The sequence below is a fragment of the Scyliorhinus torazame genome, chromosome 18 (genome assembly GCF_047496885.1).
Source record: "Scyliorhinus torazame isolate Kashiwa2021f chromosome 18, sScyTor2.1, whole genome shotgun sequence".
Taxonomy (NCBI): Eukaryota; Metazoa; Chordata; class Chondrichthyes; order Carcharhiniformes; family Scyliorhinidae; genus Scyliorhinus; species Scyliorhinus torazame.
In genome coordinates, this window is record NC_092724.1 from 142,429,889 (window position 1) to 142,457,617 (window position 27,729).

At 42.8% G+C, this 27,729-nt stretch overlaps 1 protein-coding gene across 2 annotated transcripts; it reads right to left on the reverse strand.

The window, feature by feature from the left end:
- Nucleotides 1-2,538: 2,538 nt before the first annotated feature.
- On the reverse strand, nt 2,539-18,325 carry LOC140395581 (uncharacterized). Of its 2 annotated transcripts, XM_072483538.1 has the most exons (6): nt 18,183-18,263; nt 14,767-16,117; nt 14,444-14,584; nt 6,599-6,663; nt 5,194-5,573; nt 2,539-4,555 (listed from the first exon to the last, which is right to left on the reverse strand). In XM_072483538.1, exons 3-6 carry the CDS (start codon nt 14,494-14,496, stop codon nt 4,427-4,429), a joined length of 627 nt encoding a protein of 208 aa, XP_072339639.1. In that variant the 5' UTR covers nt 14,497-14,584; nt 14,767-16,117; nt 18,183-18,263; the 3' UTR covers nt 2,539-4,426. The 2 variants fall into 2 exon arrangements, with proteins under 2 accessions (XP_072339639.1, XP_072339638.1); XM_072483537.1 differs by lacking the exon at nt 14,767-16,117 and having other exon boundaries at nt 18,183-18,325.
- Nucleotides 18,326-27,729: the final 9,404 nt, after the last annotated feature.

Here is a 27,729-nt window from a genome sequence, read left to right on the forward strand (position 1 = left end):
GTCCCTGTCAGGCAGGGAAGAGATGGTCGAGTGAGGGAACCATGGTTGACAAGAGAGGTTGAATGTCTTAAGAGGAAAAAGGAGACTTATGTAAGGCTGAGGAAACAAGGTTCAGACAGGGCGTTAGAGGGATACAAGATAGCCAGGAGGGAACTGAAGAAAGGGATTAGGAGAGAAAAGAGAGGGCATGAACAATCTTTGGCGGGTAGGATCAAGGAAAACCCCAAGGCCTTTACATGAGAGAAATATGAGAATGACTAGAGCGAGGGTAGGTCCGATCATGGACAGTAGCGGGAGATTGTGTATTGAGTCTGAAGAGATAGGAGGTCTTGGACGAGTACTTTTCTTCTGTATTTACAAATAAGAGGGGCGATATTGTTGGAGAGGACAGTATGAAACAGATTGGTAAGCTCGAGGAAATACTTGTTAGGAAGGAAGATGTGTTGGGCATTTTGAAAAACTTGAGGATAGACAAGTCCCCCGGGCCTGACGAGATATATCCAAGGATTCTATGGGAAGCAAGAGAAGAAATTGCAGAGCCGTTGGCAATGATCTTTTCGTCCTGTCAACAGGGGTGGTACCAGGGGATTGGAGTGGCGAATGTTGTGCCCCTGTTCAAAAAAGGGACTAGGGATAACTCTGGGAATTACAGGCCAGTTAGTCATACTTCGGTGGTAGGCAAAGTAATGGAAAGGGTACTGGAGGATAGGATTTCTGAGCATCTGAAAAGACACTGCTTGATTAGGGATAGTCAGCACGGATTTGTGAGGGGTAGGTCTTGCCTTACAAGTCTTATTGAATTCTTTGGAGGTGACCAAGCATGTGGATGAAGGTAAAGCAGTGGATGTAGTGTACATGGATTTTAGTAAGGCATTTGATAAGGTTCCCCATGGTAGGCGTCTGCAGAAAGTAAGGAGGCATGGGATAGTGGGAAATTTGGCCAGTTGGATAACGAACTGGCTAACCGATAGAAGTCAGAGATGGTGGATGGCAAATATTCAGCCTGGATCCCAGTTACCAGTGGCGTACCACAGGGATCAGTTCTGGGTCCTCTGTTTGTGATTTTCATTAATGACTTGGATGAGGGAGTTGAAGGGTGGGTCAGTAAATTTGCAGACGATACGAAGATTGGCGGAGTTGTGGATAGTAAGGAGGGCTGTTGTCGGCTGCAAAGAGACATAGATAGGATGCAGAGCTGGGCTGAGAAGTGGCAGATGGAGTTTAACCCTAAAAAGTGTGAGGTTGTCCATTTTGGAGGGACAAATATGAATGCGGAATACAGGGTTAACGGTAGAGTTCTTGGCAATGTGGAGGAGCAGAGAGATTTTGGGGTCTATGTTCATACATCTTTGAAAGTTGCCACTCAAGTGGATAGAGCTGTGAAGAAGGCCTATGGTGTGCTAGCGTTCATTAACAGAGGGATTGAATTTAAGAGCCATGAGGTGATGATGCAGCTGTACAAAACTTTGGTACGGCCACATTTGGAGTACTGTGTACAGTTCCGGTCGCCTCATTTTAGGATGTGGAAGCTTTGGAAAAGGTGCAAAGGAGATTTACCAGGATGTTGCCTGGAATGGAGAGTAGGTCTTACGAGGAAAGGTTGAGGGTGCTAGGCCTTTTCTCATTAGAACGGAGAAGGATGAGGGGCGACTTGATAGAGGTTTATAAGATGATCAGGGGAATAGATAAGAGTAGACAAGAGATTTTTTCTCCGGGTGGAACAAACCATTACAAGGGACATAAATTTAAGGTGAATGGTGGAAGATATAGGGGGATGTCAGAGGTAGGTTCTTTACCCAGAGTAGTGGGCGGTATGGAATGCACTGCCTGTGGAAGTAGTTGAGTCGGAAACATTAGGGACCTTCAAGCAGCTATTGGATAGGTACATGGATTACGGTAAAATGATATAGTGTAGATTTATTTGTTCTTAAGGGCAGCACGGTAGCATTGTGGATGCTCCAGGGTCCCATGTTCGATTCCGGCTTGGGTCACTGTCTGTGCGGAGTCTGCACATCCTCCCCGTGTCTGCGCGGGTTTCCTCCGGGTGCTCCGGTTTCCTCCCACAGTCCAAAGATGTGGTTAGGTGGATTGGCCATGATAAATTGCCCTTAGCGTCCAAAATTGCTGGGTGGAGGTGTTGACTTTGGGTAGGGTGCTCTTTCCAAGAGCCGGTGCAGATTCAATGGGCCGAATGGCCTCCTTCTGCACTATAAATTCAATGATAATCTATGATTAATCTAGGACAAAGGTTTGGCACATCATCGTGGGCCGAAGGGCCTGTTCTGTGCTGTATTTTTCTATGTTCGATCTCAGTTGAAAAATATCCAGAAATCAAAAACAGAACAGTAATTTTAAATTATTAGTATTTCTCTTCCAAACATTAGAAACTTTTGTTGACGTGTGTAACTGAACAAGTCATACATTTGGTGCATTAAGATTTACAAGAAAAATGTAGTGATGCAGTTTGGTTTCTATGAAAGTTGCAATAATAGTTGTTTATTTAAGTTTTCCCCAACACTGAACACAAACACGTACAACTTTTTAAAAAACTATGCTTTTATTTTAAAAATGGAAACTGGATTGCATGCCACTAGAGTTCATAGCGATTAATGAAAAAAAAATTGAATTTTCCAGATTGATTTATGCTAATAGATTGTCAAGTGATCAATACGCTATAATAGATTTTCTCATTGGTACCGTCATTCAATACATTGCCCCAAGCCTTTAGAAAAAAAGCAAAGCTTCAATATATAATTTGATGCCAACGTTTGGAATTTCAGTGGAGTATGCAGAATATAAAGCTTTATAAATCTATCCCCAATCTGTCATGCGATGGAATCAAGAAATTTACATGGTTGCAGGTACGAGTGTTAATCATGATTCTCAAATTATGCGGAGTTTAGAGCAGCTTAATAGACCAGTTTAGTGGTCTTTTGTTGCCTGCTCATCTTCCTCATTTGTACAGCTATATTATGACCAATTTCTCATATCGCACTGCCAGAGAAGTGGGGGAAAAAACTTATTAGATGAGCAAAATTGCTAGAGAAGCTATAGAAATAGATATTACCATTCGAGTCCATAGTGGCAAGTTTCCATTTTGAAATCTTCGGAGTAAGACATTAACCCGCAACCTTCTAACTTGAGGCGAGAATGCTGATGAAAGAAAGCCTTGAGAAGCACAGATCATTTTATTCCAGTATAACTCATCATGAATTTTAAATATTTTATTTCTGACTAGTTATACTGGAATTAAGCCAATCTTTGCATCGAAAGGCTTTTGTCAGTCAGCCTTATCACATCAAGTTAAACAGCTGTGGGCTTGACTCACATTCCAGTGCAATACTGAGTGTTGAGGTCATCTTTCATTCATGATGTTACAGCTGCAGACGTAATGATGACTAGCTCTGATCCATGGTCACCATTAAGTGCAACAAGAAAATTATCCGTCAAAATCACCAACAGGTTATACGGCCATTTTCACATTACCATCAGGGGTTGCTATCCAATGTGTGCACTCGTTCCTTGCTCTAGAGGGAGTGCAGTGAAGGCTTACCAGACTGATTCCAGGGATGGCGGGACTGTCATGAGGAGATTGACTAGGTTAGGATTGTTCTCGCTGGAGTTCAGATGAGGAGGGATCTCATAGAGACTTATAAAATTCTAACAGGACTAGACAGGTTCCCAATAGTGGGTGTGTCCAGAACCTGGGGTCACAGTTTGAGGATTCAGGGTAAACCATTTTGGACAGATATGAGGTGACATTTCTTCACCCAAAGTGTGGTGAGCCTGTGGAATTCATGATCAGCCATGTTCGTGATAAATGGCGGAGCAGGCTCAAAGGGCCACCTCCTATCTTCTATGTATGCATCTATGTATGTTCCAACAGTACTGAATTAGTTGGGTTGCCTGGAGGTGGCAGTTGGTACTATAAACAGCACCTTCCAAACACAACCAATACCACCTGGAAGGGGAAGGGCAACAAGCACATGTGCTGTACTTTTCTTTGATGTGGAGATGCCGGCGTTGGACTCGGGTGAGCACAATAAGAAGTCTTACAACACCTCTGCAACTTCCTCAGGAGCAGCGTTCCGAAAGCTAGTGACATCGAAACAAACCTGTTGGACTTTAACCTGGTGTAGTAAGACTTCTTACTGTACTTTTCCTTGTTCTTTGAACAACACCAACATGATGCTTCCCCTCCAAGTCACTTATCGTCAGACTTGGAAGTATTTCACTGTTCCTTCATTGTCGCTAGGTCAAAATCTTTGAACAGCACTGTAGTGTACCTGCACCAGTGACTGTAGTTCAATCGGCAGCTTTATTAAGGGTGGGCAATGAATGCTGGTCTAGCCAGCGACACCCACAATAAAATCTATAACTGAATGAGTCCAGTAACAAAGTTCATCCTTTTTCAAGGATCAAGAATTTACAAGAAATCCAAATCATCGATCAGTTGTTTCATTTCAGCTGCATTCTTGGTAATGAACTTTCTTGTGTCTTCAGAAATCTTTTCCAACCCTGCTTCCCTCAAGGCTGTCAGGTATTCTTCATTGGTCTGAAATAATTAGAAAAGGTGTTATTTTTTAACGGTCACATTATACAATTAAGAGATTATGGACAAGAATACACTTCAATTAAAAATATATCACATGGTGCAGCTCCAACAACACAAGCAACTTGACATACAGGATAAAACAACCTGCTTGACTGGCACCAATCCACTCACTCCACCACCAAGTGCGGCTAACAGTGTGTACCATCTCCAAGATGCACTGCAGCAACTCACCAAGGCTCCTTCGACTGCACCATTCGAATCCCACACCTCTCCCACCAAGAACATGAGCAGTAGGTGCACCACCTGTAGGTCGTACACTATTTCAACTTGGAACTTATGAACAATTGCTGCCGATAACTCAATTTCTTATATTCAGATAATGTTGAGTAAAAGTTGTCATATTGCAAAGTACAGCTGTTAAATTACAAATATTAAATGATGGCACTGCTAATAATAGATCTCAAAACAGTTAAAAGTTATTCAGGCATAAGGACATATTAAAGACCTGTTTCTCAACAAAGGGAACATTCATGGCTTATGTTGAACCTACTTTTGAAAATAATCTTTCCTTCACAATATATGTTGAATTCCAGACACACAAGAAAATGGAACCCTAATATTAGAATAGTACCATTTACCTTTGGCCTGAAACCTTTGCCATATTCATAGATTTTAGTTCCAGGAAATGTTACACCTTCTGTGAAGAGCTGCTGTAAATTTGTGGCAACTTTGTGCAATACTTCCTCTTCATAGGCAAATACTGAACCATCCTTTCCAGCAAGAATGACAAGTTGCATTCCTGCAGCGAGGCATGGATAACCATCAATGGTACCCAGGACCACCATCTCCATTTTCTCAGGCAAGTAGAGTTCTTCCCAACATTGAAGCATGTCAGGCCTTCCCCAATAAGCTGTATCATCCAGGGTTCCAATTATAATTGCCAAGCCTTTACCGAGTGATGTAAGCGTTCCTCTGTGGGTATTCACATTGTTTGCTACCAGTTGTAGATACTTTCCACCTAGTTTGAAAAAGAGTTATACATTCAAGTGAAATCAAATACCTATTCAGTAGATGCATACAGTAGGTAATGTGATACTGAGGCATGCAATCAAATGATGTGAGTTGGGGGATGTGAGGAGAAAAGAAAACTGACTCTGTTTCTGTCATCTATTGATGCCTGCAAGGAGGGCAGCACGGTGGCGCAGTGGGTTAGCCCTGCTGCCTCACGGCGCCGAGGTCCCAGGTTCGATCCCAGCTCTGGGTCACTGTCCGCATGGAGTTTGCACATTCTCCCCGTGTTTCACCCCCACAACCCAAAGATGTGCAAGATAGGTGGATTGGCCACGCTAAATTGCCCCTTAATTGGAAAAAATGAATTGGGTACTCCGAATTTATTTTAAAAATTGATGCCTGCAAGGAACTTATTTTGCAACGAGTCTGCTGGTACATATAGGACTAAACCCCAGCACAATTTTAAACCATCCTCAGGAAAGGACATGAGATAGCTGGGGATGTGGAGAAAGATGTACTGAATATGCTTCCTGGGTGAATGGAAGAGAAACTGAGCAAACCAGCCAAACAGGCAAATATGCCATTGAAGTTGAAAACCAAGCTCCTGAAAAGAATATTTGAACTGACTACAGACCACTAAAGCACAAAGGATGCAACTGACTGAAAAAGATGAGGAAAAGCAAGAGAATGCAATTCGGGTGCAAGAAAATAAAAAGACAAAGGCCCCTTAAAATCATCCCATTTACGTCATCAGAGTACTCCAAAGTGCTTCAGGGTAAATTACACAAACAAGATATACTTCCTCAAAATAGTACCAAACTTTTATGTACTGTACTGCTTTACATAGATTATTTGCTCACATCTTGTAGTGGTTGAATGTACACCCTCAACCAAAGACAGCAACAATGAAATTAAATTTGTTCCTAGCCTGAAGGAGACATGTGTCACAAAATGCCCATTATTCAAAAAACACAACTGAAATCAACTAGTTTTGGTACATACACAATAATTTATATAAACAAAGTACATTACCTGGTTTCAGATTGCAGAAGTCATCTTTGCAAAACTGATCATCTAATTCTGGTGTGAATTCCTGCCTAACAAAAGTGGGGGAAAAAATTACTTAACTTGTGAAAACGGTGTCAAATGTGAATAGTACATACAAGGATGAACTGTTGCAGTGATTAAAATGTAAAACATTAGTGGACTCTAAATAGAAAGAGAGGACAAAGATAGACTGTGCGACATTCTCTCATTTGGAGTGGGGTTTCCCCCATAACAGTTGTGGCGAGCCATTCAAATCTCCGCTGACATCAGTGGGACCGGAAGATCATGCTGGCAGGAGGGGCTGGAAAATCCCACTCTGAATCTCAGGGCTGAACAAGATCATACCTTGATTATTGTGGTCATGCTGCAAATCTAACTACTGTATTTGATTTATTCCATTAGATCTTGGAGTATGTTCAAAGTGTAATGCCAGGAACTCATTTGTGGATTTCATTTCACCTACTAGGAACCAGATAAAATGAGTGCAAAAACACCACATTGGGTACGAATCATTCCCAGAGTGGAGTCAACTATGTTGGGATGAATATACATGGTGACACCACCCAAAATTTATACTTTTAATTTTTTTAATACATTTAGAGCACCCAATCCTTTTTTCCCCCACTTAGGGGACAATTTAGTGTGGCAAATTAACCTATCCTGCACATCTTTGGGTTGTCGGGAGTGAGACCCACACAGACACAGAGTGAATGTGCAAACTCCACACGGGCAGTGACCAGGGTCCGAGATCGAACCCGAGTCCTTGGTGTCATGAGGCAGCAGTGCTAGCCAATGTGCCGCCCAACATCATCCAGAAGTAACACAAAAAACTTCACCGTCACAATTTTAAATAGTGGTCTTTTGACACCCATAAATTTTTATCCGTTGTACAAACTACAGAATACAGAGTGCTGCATGGTACAAAGTAGAAGGACAATATTCATGATGAAAATATTCACTGATCCCACTTCTATTCATGCTTAATGAAAGGAGCCATGTAGTATTAATTCTATACTCTCCCTACAGTGAAATTAATGTTAATTCTTTCCTAATTCTTAAATGGAATTGGAATGATAGTCCTAGAAGGGTCTTCGTAATTAGACTTCTCCATACGTGGAATAAGTGACCAATTAAAAAAAAACTTGCAGTACCAAATTTTTTTTTCAATTGAAGTGCAATTTGAGTCTTACAAGCCTTATTGAATTCTTTGAGGTGACCAAGCATGTGGATGAAGGTAGAGCAGTGGATGTAGTGTACATGGATTTTAGTAAGGCATTTGATAAAGTTCCCCATGGTAGGCTTATGCAGAAAGTAAGGAGGCATGGGATAGTGGGAAATTTGGCCAGTTGGATAACGAACTGGCTAACCGATAGAAGTCAGAGAGTGGTGGTGGATGGCAAATATTCAGCCTGGATCCCAGTTACCAGTGGCGTACTGCAGGGATCAGTTCTGGGTCCTCTGCTGTTTGTGATTTTCATTAATGACTTGGATGAGGGAGTTGAAGGGTGGGTCAGTAAATTTGCAGACGATACGAAGATTGGTGGAGTTGTGGATAGTAAGGAGGGCTGTTGTCGGCTGCGAAGAGACATAGATAGGATGCAGAGCTGGGCTGAGAAGTGGCAGATGGAGTTTAACCCTGAAAAGTGTGAGGTTGTCCATTTTGGAAGGACAAATATGAATGCGGAATACAGGGTTAACGGTAGAGTTCTTGGCAATGTGGAGGAGCAGAGAGATCTTGGGGTCTATGTTCATACATCTTTGAAAGTTGCCACTCAAGTGGATAGAGCTGTGAAGAAGGCCTATGGTGTGCTCGCGTTCATTAACAGAGGGATTGAATTTAAGAGCCGTCAGGTGATGATGCAGCTGTACAAAACTTTGGTAAGGCCACATTTGGAGTACTGTGTACAGTTCTGGTCGCCTCATTTTAGGAAGGATGTGGAAGCTCTGGAAAAGGTGCAAAGAAGATTTACCAGGATGTTGCCTGGAATGGAGAGTAGGTCTTACGAGGAAAGGTTGAGGGTGCTAGGCCTTTTCTCATTAGAGCGGAGAAGGATGAGGGGCGACTTGATAAGAGGTTTATAAGATGATCAGGGGAATAGATAGAGTAGACAGGCAGAGACTTTTTCCCCGGGTGGAACAAACCATTACAAAGGGACATAAATTTAAGGTGGAAGATATAGGAGGGATATCACAGGTAGGTTCTTTACCCAGAGAGTAGTGGGGGCATGGAATGCACTGCCTGTGGAAGTAGTTGAGTCGGAAACATTAGGGACCTTCAAGCAGCTTTTGGATAGGTACATGGATTACGGTAAAATGATATAGTGTAGATTTATTTGTTCTTAAGGGCAGCACGGTAGCATTGTGGATAGCACAATTGCTTCACAGCTCCATGGTTCCAGGTTCGATTCTGGCTTGGGTCATTGTCTGTGCTGAGTCTGCACGTCCTCCCCGTGTCTGCGTGGGTTTCCTCCGGGTGCTCCGGTTTCCTCCCAAAGTCCAAAGATGTGCGGGTTAGGTGAATTGGCCAATGGTAAATTGCCCTTAAATGTCCAAATTGCCCTTGGTGTTGGGTGGAGGTGTTGAGTTTGGGTAGGGTGCTCTTTTCAAGAGCCGGTGCAGACTCAAAGGGCCGAATGGCCTCCTTCTGCACTGTAAATTCAATGATAATCTATGATTAATCTAGGACAAAGGTTCGGCACAACATCGTGGGCCGAAGGGCCTGTTCTGTGCTGTATTTTCTATGTTCTATGTAATTTAGCATGGCCAATCCACCTACCCTGAACATCTTTGGGTTGTGGGGGTGAGACCCACGCAAACACAGGGAGAGTGTGCAAACTCCACATGGAAAGTGACCAGGGTCTGGAATCGAACCCAGGTCCACCGCGCCGAGGCAGCAGTGCTAACCACTGCGCCACCATGCCGCCCGACATCACATAAAATTAACAAAAAACAGCATTGTCACAATTTTAAATCTTTTTTTCCACCCAGAAATGTTTATTTGTTGTACAAACGATAAAACAAGTACAGTGGCTGCATTTTACAAAACAGAAAGTACAACATTCATGCTCAAAGTATTCACTGATCCCATTTCTATTCATGCTTAATGAATGGAGCAATGTAGTATTAATTCTACACTCTCCCTACAGTGGAGTTCATGTTAATGTTTTTCCTAATTCTGAAATAGAATTAGAGTGGATTGGCCTAGAAGAGTTCTGCATACCTGGAATAAGTGACCGATATTTTTTAAGTTTACAGTACCAAGTCCCCCCCCCCACAAAATTAAAGTGTAATCTAGCATGTCCAATCCACCTGCACATGTTTGGGTTGTGGGGGAATGTGCAAACTCCACGCGGACAATGAATCGGGGCCCGGATCAATCCCAGATCCTCGGCACCATGAGGCAGCAGTGCTAACCACTGCACCACCAAGCCACATCTTAAGTGACCAACTTACGGCCTCAGGTTACCAAAAATGATAAAGTTAGCCCAGCAGAATGGTTTCTCAAGGCTAGTCACCAAAACATTTCAGGAATAAATTGGTCAAGTGTTTCCAATAGCTAGGATCATCTACTACCAGCCTAGAGGAACATGCCAAGTAACACCAATTACATTTGTTCCAGAAGTTCAGTACATTATTTAAGATAGCAAGTTGTGGCCCCAAGTTTCAGGGTTGTAACACACAAAGATTTGTTGCAATTGTGCTGAAATTATCAGGGTTTTACAACATTAATGTGGAGTGTTGAGGGGGCATTTACACCTGCCTTCTCAAATTAGTAGCACTGGGATTAGCAGTTTACAGAATTACTAACTCTGATGTTATGATGAAAAACTTGACGCATAATAGCTCAGTTCTCTTTAGGCACCAAGTTAAAACAAAATGGAACATGTACATTATAGGTTAGGCAAAAAGATGTTCGACACCAAGCATGAATAGAATAAAGAACAGACTTTTTCTTAAAAACAGCCCTGGTGAATCAACATTCTCCTGATTACCATGAATACTTTTCTTGAACAACTGATTGTGTGCATGTGTGACATAAATAAACGATCAAACTATGAGGTTATATAAAAACATTTACAAGACAAAGACGGTTTGTTGCAAGGACCCTTTAATATTACAGATTGAAAAATTCCATATGAATAGAGCAAGAATTATTATAGCATTTTAACATGAACTCCAGAGATAATTATATATGAATATAAAGGAACAGGAGGGATTTAGGAGTAACCAAAAGCTTGATTAGAATTTGGTTTTAATGGTGGGTCTCAAAAGGAGATGGAGGGAGAGGAAGTAGTGCCGTCTATGTTCACAAAGGCATGGTTTTAAAAAGTGGGGCATAAAAGGGGAAAAACACCAGAGGCCAAAATCAGAAGAGCAAGTTCTTGGCACCGTGGTTACAGATAAAACTAAAAGACTACAATTTAAAACCAAATGAAAGATGGAGATTTTTCACAACCAGAGGCAGTGAGAACCAGGGACCAATTTAGATCAATGAAGACAAGTGATTAGAATGGCACGATGCAGCGTGGGTCACAGGTAGAAATTTCAATGACTTGAGGCTTAAAAATTGGGTTGGAGAGGCTAGCTGGTGAACACTGGACTGTGTGGATTCCAGTGAGGATGGCACACAGGACGGATAAGGATTGAAGTAGATATTATGGAGGTGGAAGTCGTCAGTGTAATTGAAAAACAGCCAGTAAGAAAATGAACTAGGTGATGAGGACAAAAGTTGGTAGTTTTGGTCTTAGCTAGGAGAAAGCACACCTTATCAGAGGCTGTATTGGATAAGTAGTCACAGTAGAGTTAGGGAACAGTGCACATTTGGAAGCCGACGTATCAACATGGCCAGGAAAGGAGGATGGCTTCCTGGGGGCTCAAAGGCAAAGCCTGCATGAGGTAGGCAAGAGTGGGACTAACTATGGGTAGGGAGCTTACTGAATAGGGGAATGTACCACTCAGAAGCGGTTTTCATAAGTTTGGTTAAGGTTACTTCGGTGATACGGGAGGAAACCCAATCAGACAGATGAGCATATCTGGGAAGCGACATGGTGCTTTGCAATTGGATCATAGGTCACAAGAGTAGAACGGTCCGGAGAATCACAAGCTTTCCAAAACTGAGATCTATCCAGGCACTAACAACGTAGATTTAGTAGAGCAGTCTTACCACCAACTACTTGTTCTGTCTTTTCTTTAACATTCTCATCTTCAGAGGACATCTGTAGATGGTAGAATTCAATCCATAAAAGCCTGCTGGACTTAACATGAATAGGTCAGACAGCAGAACTTTTCAGGTCATCTTCAAGTGAGAACAAGTTTAAAAACAGATGTTGAAGTAGAGATGTCAGTTCATTGACATCAGTTCAGTTTTTCTTTCGGTCAAGGCAGCAAGATGTGCAAAATACAAAACCCTAGATTCCAGTTCCTCGTCCTATTTTTTATTTTTAGCATTCAATTTCTTCAAATGGCCTCAGCGTCATCAATTGTGTTAAACACTCAAAAAATCTCATGCTATTTGTAATCAACAGCTTTCTAGTGGGAGGGGTTTAAAATAATGGAAGAGGTTACTTTTTTTTGAAAAAGCAACTTTGGTTTTGACATGCAGTTCTTCAGCAGGTCAGACACTAGCTAGCATCCTGTAGAGATCAGCATTCTTAATTCTGGTCATCATAGTCAAGCCAGTCACTTCCAGGGATTAACAGTCTTGTTGAGCACACAAAATTATTTTTAAACTTTGTTAACAGTGATCGCACTGTTTACCTCAAATTTGGTTGTGTTCTATTGGGGAGTGGCAACATTGTGTTTAAAGCAGACAAAATTTGAAACCCGTTACTTGAAAATAAAGCCACAAGATTCCAGTTTTAAATAGAAAATTTTACTAGACACACATACGGAAAGCAAACACGATCTTATATGAACAACCAGAACTACATATGGTAAACGTCAATCATCAGAAATGCCAAACTGCACATTAACAATAGACACAACCAAGTCAAATCCCGCAAATTTTGCAGCAACCGACCCAAACATCAGTGAGTGACAAAAATTCTTAAACTCTCATCTCCCTCGAGGGATTTCAGCTCTTCTCTTTGTAAGATCTGGCCTCCTATGCTCTGCAAAAGCCACTCCAACTCTGACTGCCTCAACAACTGTTCGCCTGGCAGTTGCTCATTTACTTCTCCGGAGCTTGCATCCCACTGGATTCACAAGGCTGCATAATTCCCGTTCTCCAGCTGCTCGGAGTAGAATGCCACTGCACATGGGCCTTCCTTTGCCCCAACTCTTCCTTTCTGCTCAACTGAGCCAACAGCACTTCTGAGCCTCAGCTGTCTGGCAGCTGAAAGTTTGTGACCTTCTGCCACCATTCGCAACTCCCCACAGGCTTCGGAGTCTTCAGGTCCTCAGACTCAATAATTCAGCTGTATGGAGCTAGCCATCTTCTTCTCTGACTGCTCCTGAATGACCGTAGGGCTGTTTAGCACAGGGCTAAATCGCTGGCTTTGAAAGCAGACCAAGGCAGGCCAGCAGCACGGTTCAATTCCCGTACCAGCCTCCCCGAACAGGCGCCAGAATGTGGCGACTAGGGGCTTTTCACAGTAACTTCATTTGAAGCCTACTTGTGACAATAAGCGATTTTCATTTCATTTCACTGACCCATGAACTTATGTAAGATATATTAAAATACCCCAACAGGTTCCTGCCCGACTTACATAAAAATTGAATGTAACAACCATTGGAACATTTAACCTCCTGTTAAATAAGTCACTCTTTAGAGGTGGGAACGTACAAGAAATAAAGAAGAAATCTAAAAAAGATTTAATCACTCTTCACAAACACTGCAGTTTTCAAACATTGAATTGTTGAACAAAATAATTAAATTATCAGTAAATCTTATAAAAAGAATCCTGTGTAACAAAACTATTATTTGTTCAGTTAACACAGATCAGTGTCTCAAATTATGGCAAGATGGATTCAGGGATGCAAGCCCATACACTTGAAAGAATCCTCCCCCCAAAAAAACGGAATTTGATTTAAACCATCTAATAATTAACTTGATGGCATTTTACTTTTTTCACTGCATTCAGGACATTACATAAATTAGCATTTTGATCAATCGCGGCAGATACAAATTTTTCCATGAAGCTCCACAATGAAGTTTCAAAAGGTATCAATTTTTATGTCCTTTCTTCCTGTCAATTCTTCTTGCATGTGTGCAACAGTTTATGGCTTGCTGGGCGGAACTAAAATGGGTAAATTACCAAACCTGGCAACAAAAAAAATAAAATTGTGTACTTCAGGGAAATGGCAAGATTTCCCAGTTGACTTCAGGGATCCTGATCATTTCCCAGCAACTGTTAGCACAGATGGGTGTGAATAAACCTCCGCAGTATTGCTTTCCAGAGTCAAAAGTAAAAGGCTCTGTGCAAGGCATTTAGAAGTGGGCATTTGGGAAACTAAATACAAATCATTATGCCAGGAGACAAGATGGGGCAGAATATTTGGGAATGGGAAAGAAGGGCAGAGTCCACGCTTAACCTTTGTTTTACAGATAGTCGAAGTTCTGTCTGCGCAGCACAAAAAGTCAAATTTGCTGCTCAATTCCCTAGGCTTGGAAACAAGCAGAACAGTCAGACAAGTGAAAGTAGATTGGCAAGGAGTCAGGTCTTCCTCCAACCTTGCTGGCCATGGACTACATTTCAACTGGATTAGAACTTAAATCATCTAGGGCAGCACCGTGGCTCAGTGGATAGCACTGCTGCCTCACGGCGCCGAGATCCCAGGTTCGATCCCTTACAATACCCATCCCCTTTTGTTTGAAAACAAAACACTTACTGGTATGGTTTCCCAGAAGGATTCAAAGGAAATGGTTTCACAATAGCAGTCATGATTAGTTCTTTCAAATGATAGTTCAACAAAACTAGTCACTTCCAGGGAAGCAGAAGGAATTAAGTTTGCAGAAATATCGACACCACCCTGCAGAATATGCAAATAGGAAAGAGGAATCACAAATTTAAATGAGCTCAACATGTAGGAACACAAGTAATTACATGAAGAAAATTCACATTTGCGTAGAAAAATATTTCAAGCGCCTGAACATTGTGTGTGTGTGTGCATATATCAATTTGACATCGTCAATTTCACATTTAACAATTTACCACAGACTTTGGCCTCTTCAGGTTCTGTTCTTCACTGGCTCTGGACTCCTGGCTTTGCTTCTAAATTATGTTAATTGCAAGGAAACTCGTATCATACACCTGTCATAAAATGCATCTGGTTTTAAAGAAAATTAGTATATTTTTATAACATTTTATTTCACAAACTGTTTATAAGCAAACATGTAATATAATTATATGCACATCTGAAATAAGATAGATATGGATAATCTCTAGATGCCTGATGTCTTTTGGGAAGTGTAGCAAAAATTATCAAAGCACAGTCTACAATTTGGAATTTTAACAACGTAGGACGGTTGTAATTACACTTTTTCCGTAGGACACAGATTTAAGGTGACGAGGAGAAACAAACTTGTCCAATTAATCCACCTCCCCTCACACTCCAAGTCCTGGGTTCCACACTAGCGGTACAAGTGGTCAATTCTGGTAGTATTGACTAACTGCACTGGCTAACTTCTGCCACTAGTTGGAGCTTGTTCGGTCTGTGCAGAGATGACATTAATTAGAATAATGTTTGTACATGGTGCTACTTTGTTATTTAGCATTTCAACGTATACTTGGGACATTTCACATTCAGAGGGAAAAACCGAAAGAAGTCAACTCGGGCTTTAACACCGATTCATCTAATTTAACAAAAATAATCCCAAAACTGTATGGCATTTTAGTGCAGCTTATCCCGAGTCACTTTAAGTAAATTTGACATAGGCCAATGAGTATTCCAACACACCACAGCTTAATATGGATAAGCAAATTCAAACTGAGACCCCAGGTCTTAATCTAGGCTTCACTCCAATTAAAACTAATTGAACTTAGCCAACTGGTGCAATCACAATGTTCAAGAATTTTTTATAGTTTCAATTTCTAATAGTTTCTGTTTCTCAATTATAAATTGCAATATTACAGGACAGGAGAAAACATATTGATTTATTTGAATCTGTTTCCATCACCCTTCGTTTGAGCAGTGAATTTCAGATGATTGCCCGCTGCAACAAATTTCAAAACCTCATACTGGATTTTCCCTCCCTCGTTATCTTAAATCTCTGAAAAAGGTGCCACCACAAAATTCCTACTTGTTAAAATTCAAATGGACTGTATTTTGATTTGTCAAAGATTGCGACACTTCCTTCCAAAATAAACCCGACATCCAGAGATTAGTCATACCGGTCTTATTCCAGATGTACATATAATCCTATTACATGTTTGCTTTATAAACAGTTTGCAAAGTGAATTGTTATTAAATCATACAAATTTTCAGCATAACAAAATGCATTTGTGACAGATGTATGATACAGGTTTCCTCACAATTATCATAATTATCCTTCTCACTGGGCAACTGGCAACAAGAGGAAAAGATTTTCTTGGTAAACAAACTCATCACTATGACCACCCCATGTCCCAAGTCTTTGACAAAATTACACCGAGAAGCCAGTCGCCCAGTAATCCAATTAAAAGGCAACCACAGCTCAAAAGGATTTTTAAGTTACAAAAGCCTTGCGCTATAAATGCACCATAAAATTAAAATACAGCTTTCCTGTTCATAAATAAAGAGAATTCCAAATGAATAAATTTTCAAAAGGAATATTTTGGCTAAACATTAAACTATTTAGAGTTATTTAGAAAGGAAACATAAAATTACAAGTGGGGCTTAACAGGCACAATGCACATCGCCCATTCTCAGCCACAAAATGATCGAAATGCACAAAAATTGACAAAACAGAAGTTAGACTCACTAAATGACACATTGGTGTCAACATGAATGCTGTAATTAAAAATCCCCAAGTTTCCCCAGCACTGAAAACCGCAGTTTACTGATTAAATACAGTTGAAATTAAAATGTTATTTACCCTCTGACACCCTGCTTTCATTTCTATTCTTAATTTAAGTTATACACTATTGTCATAAAAAAATTCTAAACACATTTAGAAATATTCTATTGCTCAGTTGCTGGATTTAAACTGATCTCACATTTGCCCTGCCTCTGTCTTGAGCCCGAGAACGGCAACCGGCAGAAATTTCAGCAGATTAACACATTAAACTCATTTATAAACCCGATATTAAACACTTTTCTATTGAGAGCGGGTCAGATTCAAGCCCCGAGTGAACATTGAAATCCGGATAATTCAGGAGGAAAAAATTAATACAGGTAATTAAAACGTGAAACAATTAGTAAAAGAGCCTGGAATCTATGGCCAGGAATGCAAAAAGCGACTGTGGCTTAAACTGCCCCAAAACAACCAACATTTCTCACCATCCCCCCCCCAATGTCAATTGGTTAGTTGCCATTTGCCTCATGCAGGATAGATAGGGAACACAATACGTGCCAGTGAGTATCAGGATGTTTCCACTACTACAAGTAGAAGCATACGTAAATACACAAGAGACTTCTTCCCCCTGCACTGAGATGGCATCTATGCAGGGCAAACACTGGAGCCACAGGGACCATACCACAGTGGGAGGGAAGACATTGATTAAAGGGGGGGGGGAGAAGAGAAAGGGTGGGTTTGCCGTTTATTTTCAACTGTCACTGTGGCACAGCGGTTAGCACTGCTGCGTCACAGCTCCGGGGGACGGTTCAATTCCGGCCTTGGGTGACAAGTCCGTGTGGAGTTTGCACTTTCTCCCCGTGACTGGGTGGGTTTCCTCCGGTTGCCTCCCAGTCCAAAAATGTGCACGTTAGGTGGACTGGACATGCTATATAGCCCCTTGAGCTTAAGTAGGGTGCTCTTTCCAAGGGGCGTTGCTGACCCGATGGGCCGAATGGTCTCAATACGCACCGTTAATTCGATGAATACAACATGTTGCGCAAGGGGTGTGCGTTGGTGAAACGGAGGATTCAACCTCGACTCCAGCTCTCACCAACCCCTAGTCGCTACTGTGAAGAAACCTTGGCTGGCGGCCAGCCACCATTTTGATTCGAGGTTAGCGGAAGGGAAGGAGGAAGAGACTCAAACCCGCTCAAACGAGGGGGTATTGTTTAAACACTAAAAAGTGGGTCCTCTCTTTGCTTCTTTGCCCGAATTGAAAACCCTAAAATTTCCAACTCCGATCCCAGATCAATTAAAGCGCAGTTTGCGGTTGCTCTACACGACGCGCAAATGAAATAGGGCGAAAGGTCCGAAGTTTGATTTAATGAACCCCCCTCCCCCTACATATCGCACTCACTCCTGCCATTAAATACAAGAACATCGAGCTCCAGGAACCCGGATTAATTCTAGTTCACTCGGCCAAGCGTGGCTCGTCTGAAGGGCGCATGTGCGCCACACCCGGACCCGAATGGAAAGCAACGAAAAAAACTCGGCTCCGAAATAACTTGGTTTTTTTTTTTCGCGGGAGAATAAGGCTGGAATTGAAATACGCACGAATTCAGTTCGACTAATAAGTTTTTTTCGTAAACGCACCTCAGCGGGTCTCGCGAACGACCATTTATCCCTGATCAATCTTTCTGTTCAACCTCACCATTCAGTCACTGAATGCAAAATGGCGGCCCCGCCCTAAATACCAGCTTACGGCAGGCCGGCCGGAAACAGGCGCTGAGACCGTCACATCCGGACTCAACTTCCTCATCCTCACAATGTTGCTTACGTGGCAGCGCTGCAGAGCCTCGCAACACAGCCTCACATTGGAAATCTTCCCATTGCAGCACTGCAGAGCCTCACATTGGAAATCTTCCCATTGCAGCACTGCAGAGCCTCACATTATAACACTGTTGATCCTCACGTTGCAAATCTTCACATTATAACACTGCAAATCATTTAATCCTCATACAAATGCTCACACCAAACACTAAATCCCCACATTACACATCTCCACTTTCCCCACTACAGAGCCTCATATTGCAGATCCTCCCATACATCAACACATATCTGCAAATCCTCAACATTACAAATGTTAGGGCAGCACGATGGCGCAGTGGTTAGCACTGCTACCTCATGGCGCCGAGGACCCGGGTATGATCCCGGCCGCGGGTCACTGTCCATGTGGAGTTTGCACATTCTCCCCGTGTTTGCGTGGGTCTCGCCCCCACAACCCAAAAGGACATGCAAGGTAGGTGGATTGGCCACACTAAATTACCCATTAATAGGGAAAAAAGAGAATTGGGTACTCTTAAAAAAAAATGTTTAAACAGTACAAATGTAGAGCGTACCCACGCTTATCATACTACAAATCGTCACATTTATAACATTACAACCTCTATATTTTTAACATTGTGGAACCTCACAATTGTTACAAGACGGATCCATGTTTGTCCATCTTATGTTCTGAGCTAGGAATTCTTTTGTTCACTATATCCTGTGTTTGGAGGTCTTGTGGCCTGGTAGTGGACAGCATTCCTACCTCTGGGCCAGAAGCTCCGATTTCAAGCGTCACTTCACGTCTTGATGGCCACAGAAGGGGTGTGATCATGTAGCCAAACAGGTTGATTATCAGCCTGTAAATCCTTTCAATATACCTGATGGCAGGTTGTAAAGAGTGGGAGAGTCAGCTGGTCAGCCATACTGCAGAAGTCAAAGATAAACCACTGCTGTACTTTGCCAAGGTTAACCATGGGCCGGTCCAATGATAGTTCATGGTTGCCGATGCCCTATTAGGGAATGGTACCTGAAGGAGGAGGGGGATCTATCCCGTCCATGGCAAGAATGTATTCGATTTGATTCAGATCATAGGAAGTGTGGAGTCAGCATTTACAGGAAGAGTGATAGTCCAGAGAATGGGACAAGAGATCACCTGAAAAGCGAAAACCTGAAACATGAACTGAAAATATTGCTCAAACTCAGCCAGGCCTTTAGAGAAAGGCACAAAACTTTAGCCTTTCAATCGAGATTTGGGTCATGTCTGCTTGCCTTGTTGAATGTTTCCAGCATTTTCGTTTTCTGTTGCCTCGAGTGTAAAGCTCGTTACAAAATGGAGTCAATACCACGGTGAAGGATGTCCCTGTTGTGTTGTGTACTCTGGGATAACAAAGGCTGCAACTCGATGCAGCTTTGACCAAAAGATACCCCAGACTTTGAAGTAAGTTCAATGTGATTCATTGAACCATTAGCACAGTTCTCTATGAGTTAGGCTCTCCTGCTAATCTTGCTATAGTAACTCAGTCCAACTAAGCCACGTGGTGGGTGTGATGCTTCTGATCTGTCCCTGTCCTTCTCTCCAAATGTCGCCTATGGAAAGAGACAGAGCATGTGTGCCCTGTCCTTATATATGGGTTGTGTAATGCCCCCTTGTAGTAGTGTCACCTCTGGGTGTCTTGACTGCCCATTGGTCGTGTCCTATTCTGTGTGTTCATTAGCTGTATGTCTGCATGTCCTAACATCTCTGGGGCTCCCTCTAGTGTTTACTTAGTCGTAGTGTATTTACATTAACCCCTTGTGTATTTACAGTGATGCATATCACCACAGTCCCATGACCAATATAGTGGGTGACAATATTTAATGGTCAACATAAATATCAACGAGCAGAGAACTAGTGATTTTACAACGAACATTCTGATGGGTTAAGGGGTGCGGGATCCCACCCTTGAATTTGTGTCGGGTCGTCGGCGTTTGGCAGCATAGACTCGATGGGCCGAATGGCCTCGTTCTCTACTGTGCTGCAACGATTCTATAAAATGTACTGTTCTGAATTGCAAGTCGTTCTTGGAAAAGCTGAAAGGTTCAGGTCAACAACCTGCGGCAACAATATGAGTGAAGAGAAGCTGAGTCAACCCTCTCTCTTGTGAAATGTAACAATGGGTGTTGCCAGCAAGATTGTATCGTGTCATGAAACAGGCGGCCTGGCACGGGGCAAACATATCCCAGGGCCGGGAGAAATGTTCAGATTCCCAGTGGGCTGCACTAACGTCAGGTTTCAGATAAAATACCTCAATTGCCCCCAAGCACCGGAAACTTAAGAGTGGGAATTGTATTGAGGCGTGGCTGAACAAAGTGAAATAACATCGCGTGTATCAGTCGTCTCCCGGAGCCGGTGTTAGGAATTGCCAGCCAGGCTGGCGAGTCAGTTACTGGAAACTGATACGGGGGGTGACGCTTTCCCCCCCTCCCACATAGGAGATTGAGTCAAAAATGGAGAGTCTCTGTGCAGGGGAAGTCTATAAAATGACTCAATGGGGCACAGTTTCCCTTTAGATAAACCTTTGACAGCTCAAAGTTACAAACACCACAGGATTAAAGTCCCTAGAAATGAAGGGTTAATTCCCTAGAGACGAATGCGAGCAATCGGGATAAAATCGGCGATTTCCTGAATACTGATATTGCCAGTGGGGGGGGGGGGGGGGGGGGGCGTAGTAACAGTCGAGAATCATCCAATCAGGGTAACAGTTGTTTTTCAATGGGCGTGGGAGACAGGATTGACATGGTGAGTCAGTGACCTATGGCAGGAGTGGTTTCCTATGCAGGAAAGGGTGTCCCGAAGCGTGGTACATTGGCGAGACCATGCAGACGCTGCGACAACGAATGAACGGACATCGCGCGACAATCGCCAGGCAGGAATGTTCCCTTCCAGTCGGGGAACACTTCAGCAGTCAAGGGCATTCAGCCTCTGATCTCCGGGTAAGCGTTCTCCAAGGCGGCCTTCAGGCCACGCAACAACGCAGAATCGGCGAGCAGAAGCTTATAGCCAAGTTCCGCACACAGGAGTGCGGCCTCAACCGGGACCTGGGATTCATGTCGCATTACATTCATCCCCCACCATCTGGCCTGCGAAATCCTACCGACTGTCCTGGCTTGACACAATTCACACCTCTTTAACCTGGAGTTACCCCATCTCTGGATCTGTAAAGATTTAATCACCTGTTAATGCTCGCATTCCTAGCATTGTCTGGCATCTTTGAATCTGTCTATATATATGTTTCTGGAACAGACCTCTTCATTCACCTGAGGAAGGAGCAGCGCTCCGAAAGCTAGTGACATCAAAACAAACCTGTTGGACTTTAACCTGGTGTTGTAAGACTTCTTACTATGGCAGGAGTGTGGGTGGAGTAGAAATTGGGAGGCCATGTGATTAAAACCTTGAACATGTCCAACCAGAACTGGATTCGACCAGTATCGGTAGTCTTGTTGATGTCAGGGCGGATTGTGGTTGCTCACCTTGTTCTACCGGTTGAGCAGATAATATTGGCTGAATTCAAATTGCTGCCGTTTCTTTGGAAATAAAGGGAGAAAAGCTGCATGTTTTAAATAGCGAGGGACTAGAGTTCCCTTGTACATAAATCACATGAAGTTAACCAGCGAGTACAAGAAGCAACTAGGAAAGCAAATGGTGTGTTAGCTTTTATTACAAACAGACTGGAGTATTAGAACAAAGAAGTGTTGCTACAATCACACAGGACTTTGGTGAAACCACACCAGGAGGTGTGGTGTCCTGTTTTTTTCACCTTGCTTTAGCGAGTGTAATGTAGAATTGTTTGACTGATTCCTAGGATAAAGGAGATGAGGTTGATCAGCCCTATATTCCTGAGTATTCAGTAGATTGGGGCATGATCAGATCATAGGGTCCCTACAGTGCAGAATGAGGCTATTCAGCCCATCAAGTCTCCACTGATCCTCCGAATGAGCACCCCACCCGGACCCATGCCCCACGCCCTATCCCTGTAACCCGCCCCACACCCTATCCCTGTAACCCAACCCACTCTAAGGGGCAATTTATCATGGCCAATCCACCTAAACTTCACATCCTGCAGACACGGGGAGGAAGTGCAAACTCCACACAGTCACCCAAGGTCAGAATTAAACCCGGGTTCCTGGTGCTGTGAGGCAGCAGTGCTAACCACTGTGCCACCCCATGAAAAACATTGCCTTCTGAAAACATACACAATTCTTCAGGGTCTCTGCATGTTTGATGTTGGAAAGATGTTTCCCCCCTAGCTGGGGAGTTTAGAAGTTAAGTGGTTCCAGTCTCAGAATACAAGCTCAGCCATTTCGGACTGAAATGAGAAGAAAATTCTTTGATCAAAGGACGGTGAATCTTTTAAATACTCTACTCCGGAGAACGGTGGGTTGCTCAATCATTCAGCATATTCAACACTGATATATGGTCATTTTTGTTTGGATACTAAGGGAATCGAGTATATGGGGATGGTGCAGGAAGGTGAAGTTGAATAGGGTCAGCCATGATTTATTGAATGGCAAGCTGGCTCAAAGGGATGAATGGCCTGCTCCTATTTATTATGTATACTGTGTACAGTTTTGGTTCTCTTTTGTAATTGGAGGTACTCAAAAGTGCGAAAATCATTTACCGGGATGTTACTGGACTAAAATGCTACACTTACCAGAAAAGACTGAACAGGCTGGGGCTCTTTTCTAGAAAATAGAGTACTGAAGGGATAATATGATAAAAAGTCTTTAAAATTCTAAAAAGTTTGAGTGGGAAGATGTAGAGAAGACACTTCTTGTACTTGTGCGAGGGATCAAAATTACAGATCATAAATATAAGAGTCTAATAAATGCAAGAGAGAATTCTGGAGAAACGTCTTTCCCCTGTGTGGTAAGAACGTGGAATTTACTACCATAAGTAAATGAGGCAAATGATACAGATGTATTTAAGAGGAATCTACATAAACGGAGAAAAGAATAGGTAATGCTGATGGGGTTAAATTAAGAGGGATGGGTGGAGAGTGGGATGAAGCATGAAAACTTGCATGGAATAGTTGGGCCGAGTAGCCTGTTTCTGTGCTTCATATTCTATGTAACGTTCTGTAATATACAGCCCCCCAAAATGCCTCTACCTGCCAGTAATGGGTGTGCCCTTGCATGCAAGAACCTGCTCAACAAGGAAGAAGGGTTATGGAGAAGGCAGGAGAATGGGAATGAGAAGCAAATCAGCCATGATCGAATGGCAGAGCAGACTCGACGGGACGAATGGCCTAATTCGACTCCTATGTCTTATGACCTTATGAACAAGTTGCTTTCTATCTGATCTGCCCAGATGTCATTCCATTTGAGTTCAAAACCAGTTCTCACCCAAGTTAATAAAAAATACCGACCCATGTGAAAAGGTGACTGATAAAACAATTCTTAGAGAAAGATCTGAATTGAATCCATATGAGAGAATGTTCCCTTCCTCTTAGGATGAGTTTCCTCATTTTACAGGTTTATCCATTTCTCTGCTTTTTGCTTTTGTCCTTGACTGTGGGTGGGTTGATTAAGAGATTACCCGTTGCTTGGCTTCTGCTCATGTTGTTGAGTAATTCCCGAGTGTACAACGCCCTGTCTTGTGATTTTCCATTTATTCAACTCAAACATTATTTACTTCATCAAAAGTGCAAACATAATCCGAGACCCAGTCAGATGGAATGCCGCACCAAGCCAATTTTACTTCACCTGTGTAATAACCACAAATAAGGTATTTTCAAATTAAATAAAAATATTCCACATTTTTTTTAAGCTTCTTTGTTCAATATTGTTGTCATGAATATGTGGTTATGATATTAAGGCTTTTGTTAAAAAGCTAATCTTTCTTTTAAATCAACACAAGGGCATGGTGGGCATTGGTACAAGAGACAAGGCTGAAACATTTGCAACCATCTTGAGCCAAACAGGCTGAGTGGATCATCCATCTTGGCCTCCTCCTGTTGTCTCCAGCATCACATATGCCAGTTTTCAGCCAATACTATTCACTCCATGTGATAACAAGAAGCAACTGAAGGCACTGGATATTACAAATGCTTTGGGCCCTAACAACATTCCAGCAATAGTTCTGGAAACCTGTGCTCAGAACTTGCCACACTCTGAAACAAGCTGTATAATATAACATTTATTAGTGTCACAAGTAGGCTTACATTAACACTGCAACGAAGTTACTGTGAAAATATCCTAGTTGCCACACTCCGGCGCCTGTTCGGGTTCATGGAAGGAGAATTCAGAATGTCCAATTCACCTAACAAGCACGACTTTCGGGACTTGTCACAGGTTTGGAAGGTGTTGTCGCAGGAGCCTTGGTGAGTAGCCAAAGTGTGGCTTATAGATGGTACACACTGCTGCCACTGTGCATTGGTGGTGGTGGTGGGAATGAATTGAGTGGGGGTACCTCTTTGAGATCTTTGGGAGGTTTGGCTTTGGGCCAAAATTTATTTAATAATTAGGCTTTTCTACAAGGCCCCCACCGCGAGTGTACATACAAATCCCTGAGCTAGGGTTATTTTTAACTGAACAGGGATACAATGCAGGGGTGTCCATTGTCTCCACTATTGTTTGCCTTAGCAACTGGCCCTTGCTCTGAGGTTGTCTACGGGGTGGAGGGGGACAGAGTGTGGGGGGAGTGAGCACAGGGTGTCCTTATATGCGGACGATTTGTTACTATATGTCACGGATCCACTCTCCAATGTGGGGCAGATAATGGATTTGCTCACAAAGTTTGGCTCCCTTTCAGGGTATACCTGGGCAAGAGTGAATATTTTCCGGTGAACAGCGTGGGAACGTTGGGGGGGGGGGCGGCCTGTAGGGTTCCTGCACCGGGGGGGCCTCAAATGGGGTCTGGCCCATGATCAGTGCCCACCGATCGGCGGACCGGCCTCTCTGAAGGACGTCCTTTCCTCCGCCGTCCCGCAAGATCCATCCGACATCTTCTTGTGGGTCGGCCTTGGGGAGGACGGTAACTGCGCATGCGTGGGTTGGCGCCGGCTGGGTGTCTCAGTCTGGGTGTTTTAAATAGTTACTCTGGAGTTAGAAGTGCTTTTCTTTCCTTGTGTGTGTGTAAAACTGGCCCAACCATCCAAAGTTAGCTATTTGAACGCTTTGTTGGATTGTTCCCAGCCCAGCGTAATTCCCCAGGACAAGTTAGCTCTTCTGGACAATTGTCTCGTAAACCCTTATATGGGAAATTCCGAGATTCCTCAACGCATCATTGGGACCCCCCCAAAATCTGACGCCGGTCAGCCAGGAGGTCAAGGGCATTCACTCTTTATTCGAAAATTGGTCAACCGCTTGCAAATTTATAAGGGGGCTAGCACATCACTCAGTTGAAGGTTAATTAGGGATAGGCAGCAAATACTAGCATTGCCAGTGATGTCCACATGATGGAATAAAAAACTTATTCTATTTCAAAATACGAACATACAAATTAGGAGCAGGAGGACGGCATTTGGCCGTTCGAGCCTGCTCCACCATTTAATAAGGTCATGCCTGATCTCATTTTAAGCTCTGGCAGCACAGTGGCTAGCACTGTTGTTTCACATGGCCAGGGTCACAGGTTCGACTCCTGGCTTGGGTCACTGTCAGTGCGGAGTCTGCATGTGTTTCCTCCGGGTGCTCCGGTTTCTTCCCACAGTCCAAAGATGTGACGGTTAGATGAATTGGACATTCTTAATTTTCCCTGTGTACCCGAACAGGCGGCGGAGTGTGGCGACTAGGGGATTTTCACAATAACGTCATTGCAGTTTTAATGTAAGCCTACTTGTGACAATAATAAAGATTATTATTATTAAGCTCAACTTCACATTCCTGCCTATCTCCTAAAACATATCATTATATTAGTTACAATTATATACATATATACTTTAAGTTACATTTTTGCTTACACACATTTTTAGAAGTTAAACATTTTTAGCAATTAATCAACACAGAAGGGTCAGGATTTACGTCCCAATTTAGATAAGGTTAGAATACGTGTGACAGACTGACGCCAGTTGAATGCAGAAAAGCGAGCTGATTCACTGAGCCCAAGTCATGGTAACACTAGGGTTTGACATCAGAACATTTGCTGAAGAAGCAGCAACCAAATTTATGACCTGTCAAGCAGAACCCGATAGGTCGAAGACTAAATATCTGTAATTGAAGGTGGTATTGGACAAAGAAGCAACTTGTTGGCGAGGTTCCGGTGGGGGTCATAGAGCAGCGAAAGTAATTTGCTTTCCATAAAATTATGAAGCAGCAAAAGAGAGTTACTTTCAATAAAAGGTCATGGAAAAACTAAAGCTAGTCAAAGGGCTATATAAACCCTGAAAATTTAGCAGCCAGGAGTTCAGAACATTCTTTCTCGGTAATGGGACGAGGCGCACCTGAAGACCGAGCAACCTTGCGAATCCATCAGCAGAAGACCAAAAGTTAAAGAAGACAGATTGACAAGATAGACTTGAAAGTCTTACAACTGGTCCGAACAAGGAAAGATCTTTTTCACCTTTCTGTAAAAGTAGTTTTTATCTTTTGAACTTGAAAAAAAGTTACGTTTAAATTGATAACCTGAAAGAGTGGTTATTATTATTATTAGAAAGTTTTCTTTACTCTACTTAGCAAGCTGGGCCCGTGTGTAAGCTACTGAGTGGTAAGTAAACAGAATATTCTAGGAAGATATGGGTTATACCAGGGGATAACTTGAAATAATAGTTTGACCTGATTGGCATCCTCCTAAGTCTGCCTAGGAGTCAGGGAAAACAAGGGAATCCTTGGATCACCATTTAGAATTACAGCGCTCTATCGGATATAGGGGGAATTCTAAGAATAGTGGCGAGGTTTTTACTTCAACGCAGACATGGGGAGAATGTGCAAACTCCACACAGACAATGACCCGGGCCCGGGATCGAACCTGGGCCCTCGGCGCCGTGAGGCAGCAGTGCTAACCACTACACTACCGTGCCGCCTATCTGTGTCCTAAATGAGCCACCCTTTATTTTTAAAGTGACTCCGAATTCTAGATTCTCCCACAAGAGGACACATCCTCTCCACATCCACTCTGTCAAGACCCTTCAAGATCTAATGTGGTTCATTGGCTGCTCTAAACTCCAGTCGATACAAGCCAAGCCTGTCCACCCTTTCATAAGACAACCTGTCCATTCCAGATATTAGTCTAGTAAACCGCGTCTGAAATGCATCTAATGTATTTACATATTTTCTTAAATATGGAGACCAATACTGTACACACTTCTCCAGATGTGGCCCAACCAGTGCTGTGTACAACTGAAGTATAACCTCCCTACTCTTGTATTCAATTCCCCTCGCAATTAACGATAAATTTCTA

Excerpts from the sequence above, each read along its gene's own strand:
- LOC140395581 (XM_072483537.1), bottom strand. The coding sequence starts at position 14,496 with ATGACTGCTATTGTGAAACCATTTCCTTTGAATCCTTCTGGGAAACCA. Across the intron at positions 6,664-14,443 it reads CCTTCTGGGAAACCATACCA|GCAGGAATTCACACCAGAAT; the intron begins GTAAGTGTTTTG and ends CACTTTTGTTAG. Across the intron at positions 5,574-6,598 it reads CTTCTGCAATCTGAAACCAG|GTGGAAAGTATCTACAACTG; the intron begins GTAATGTACTTT and ends TTTTCAAACTAG.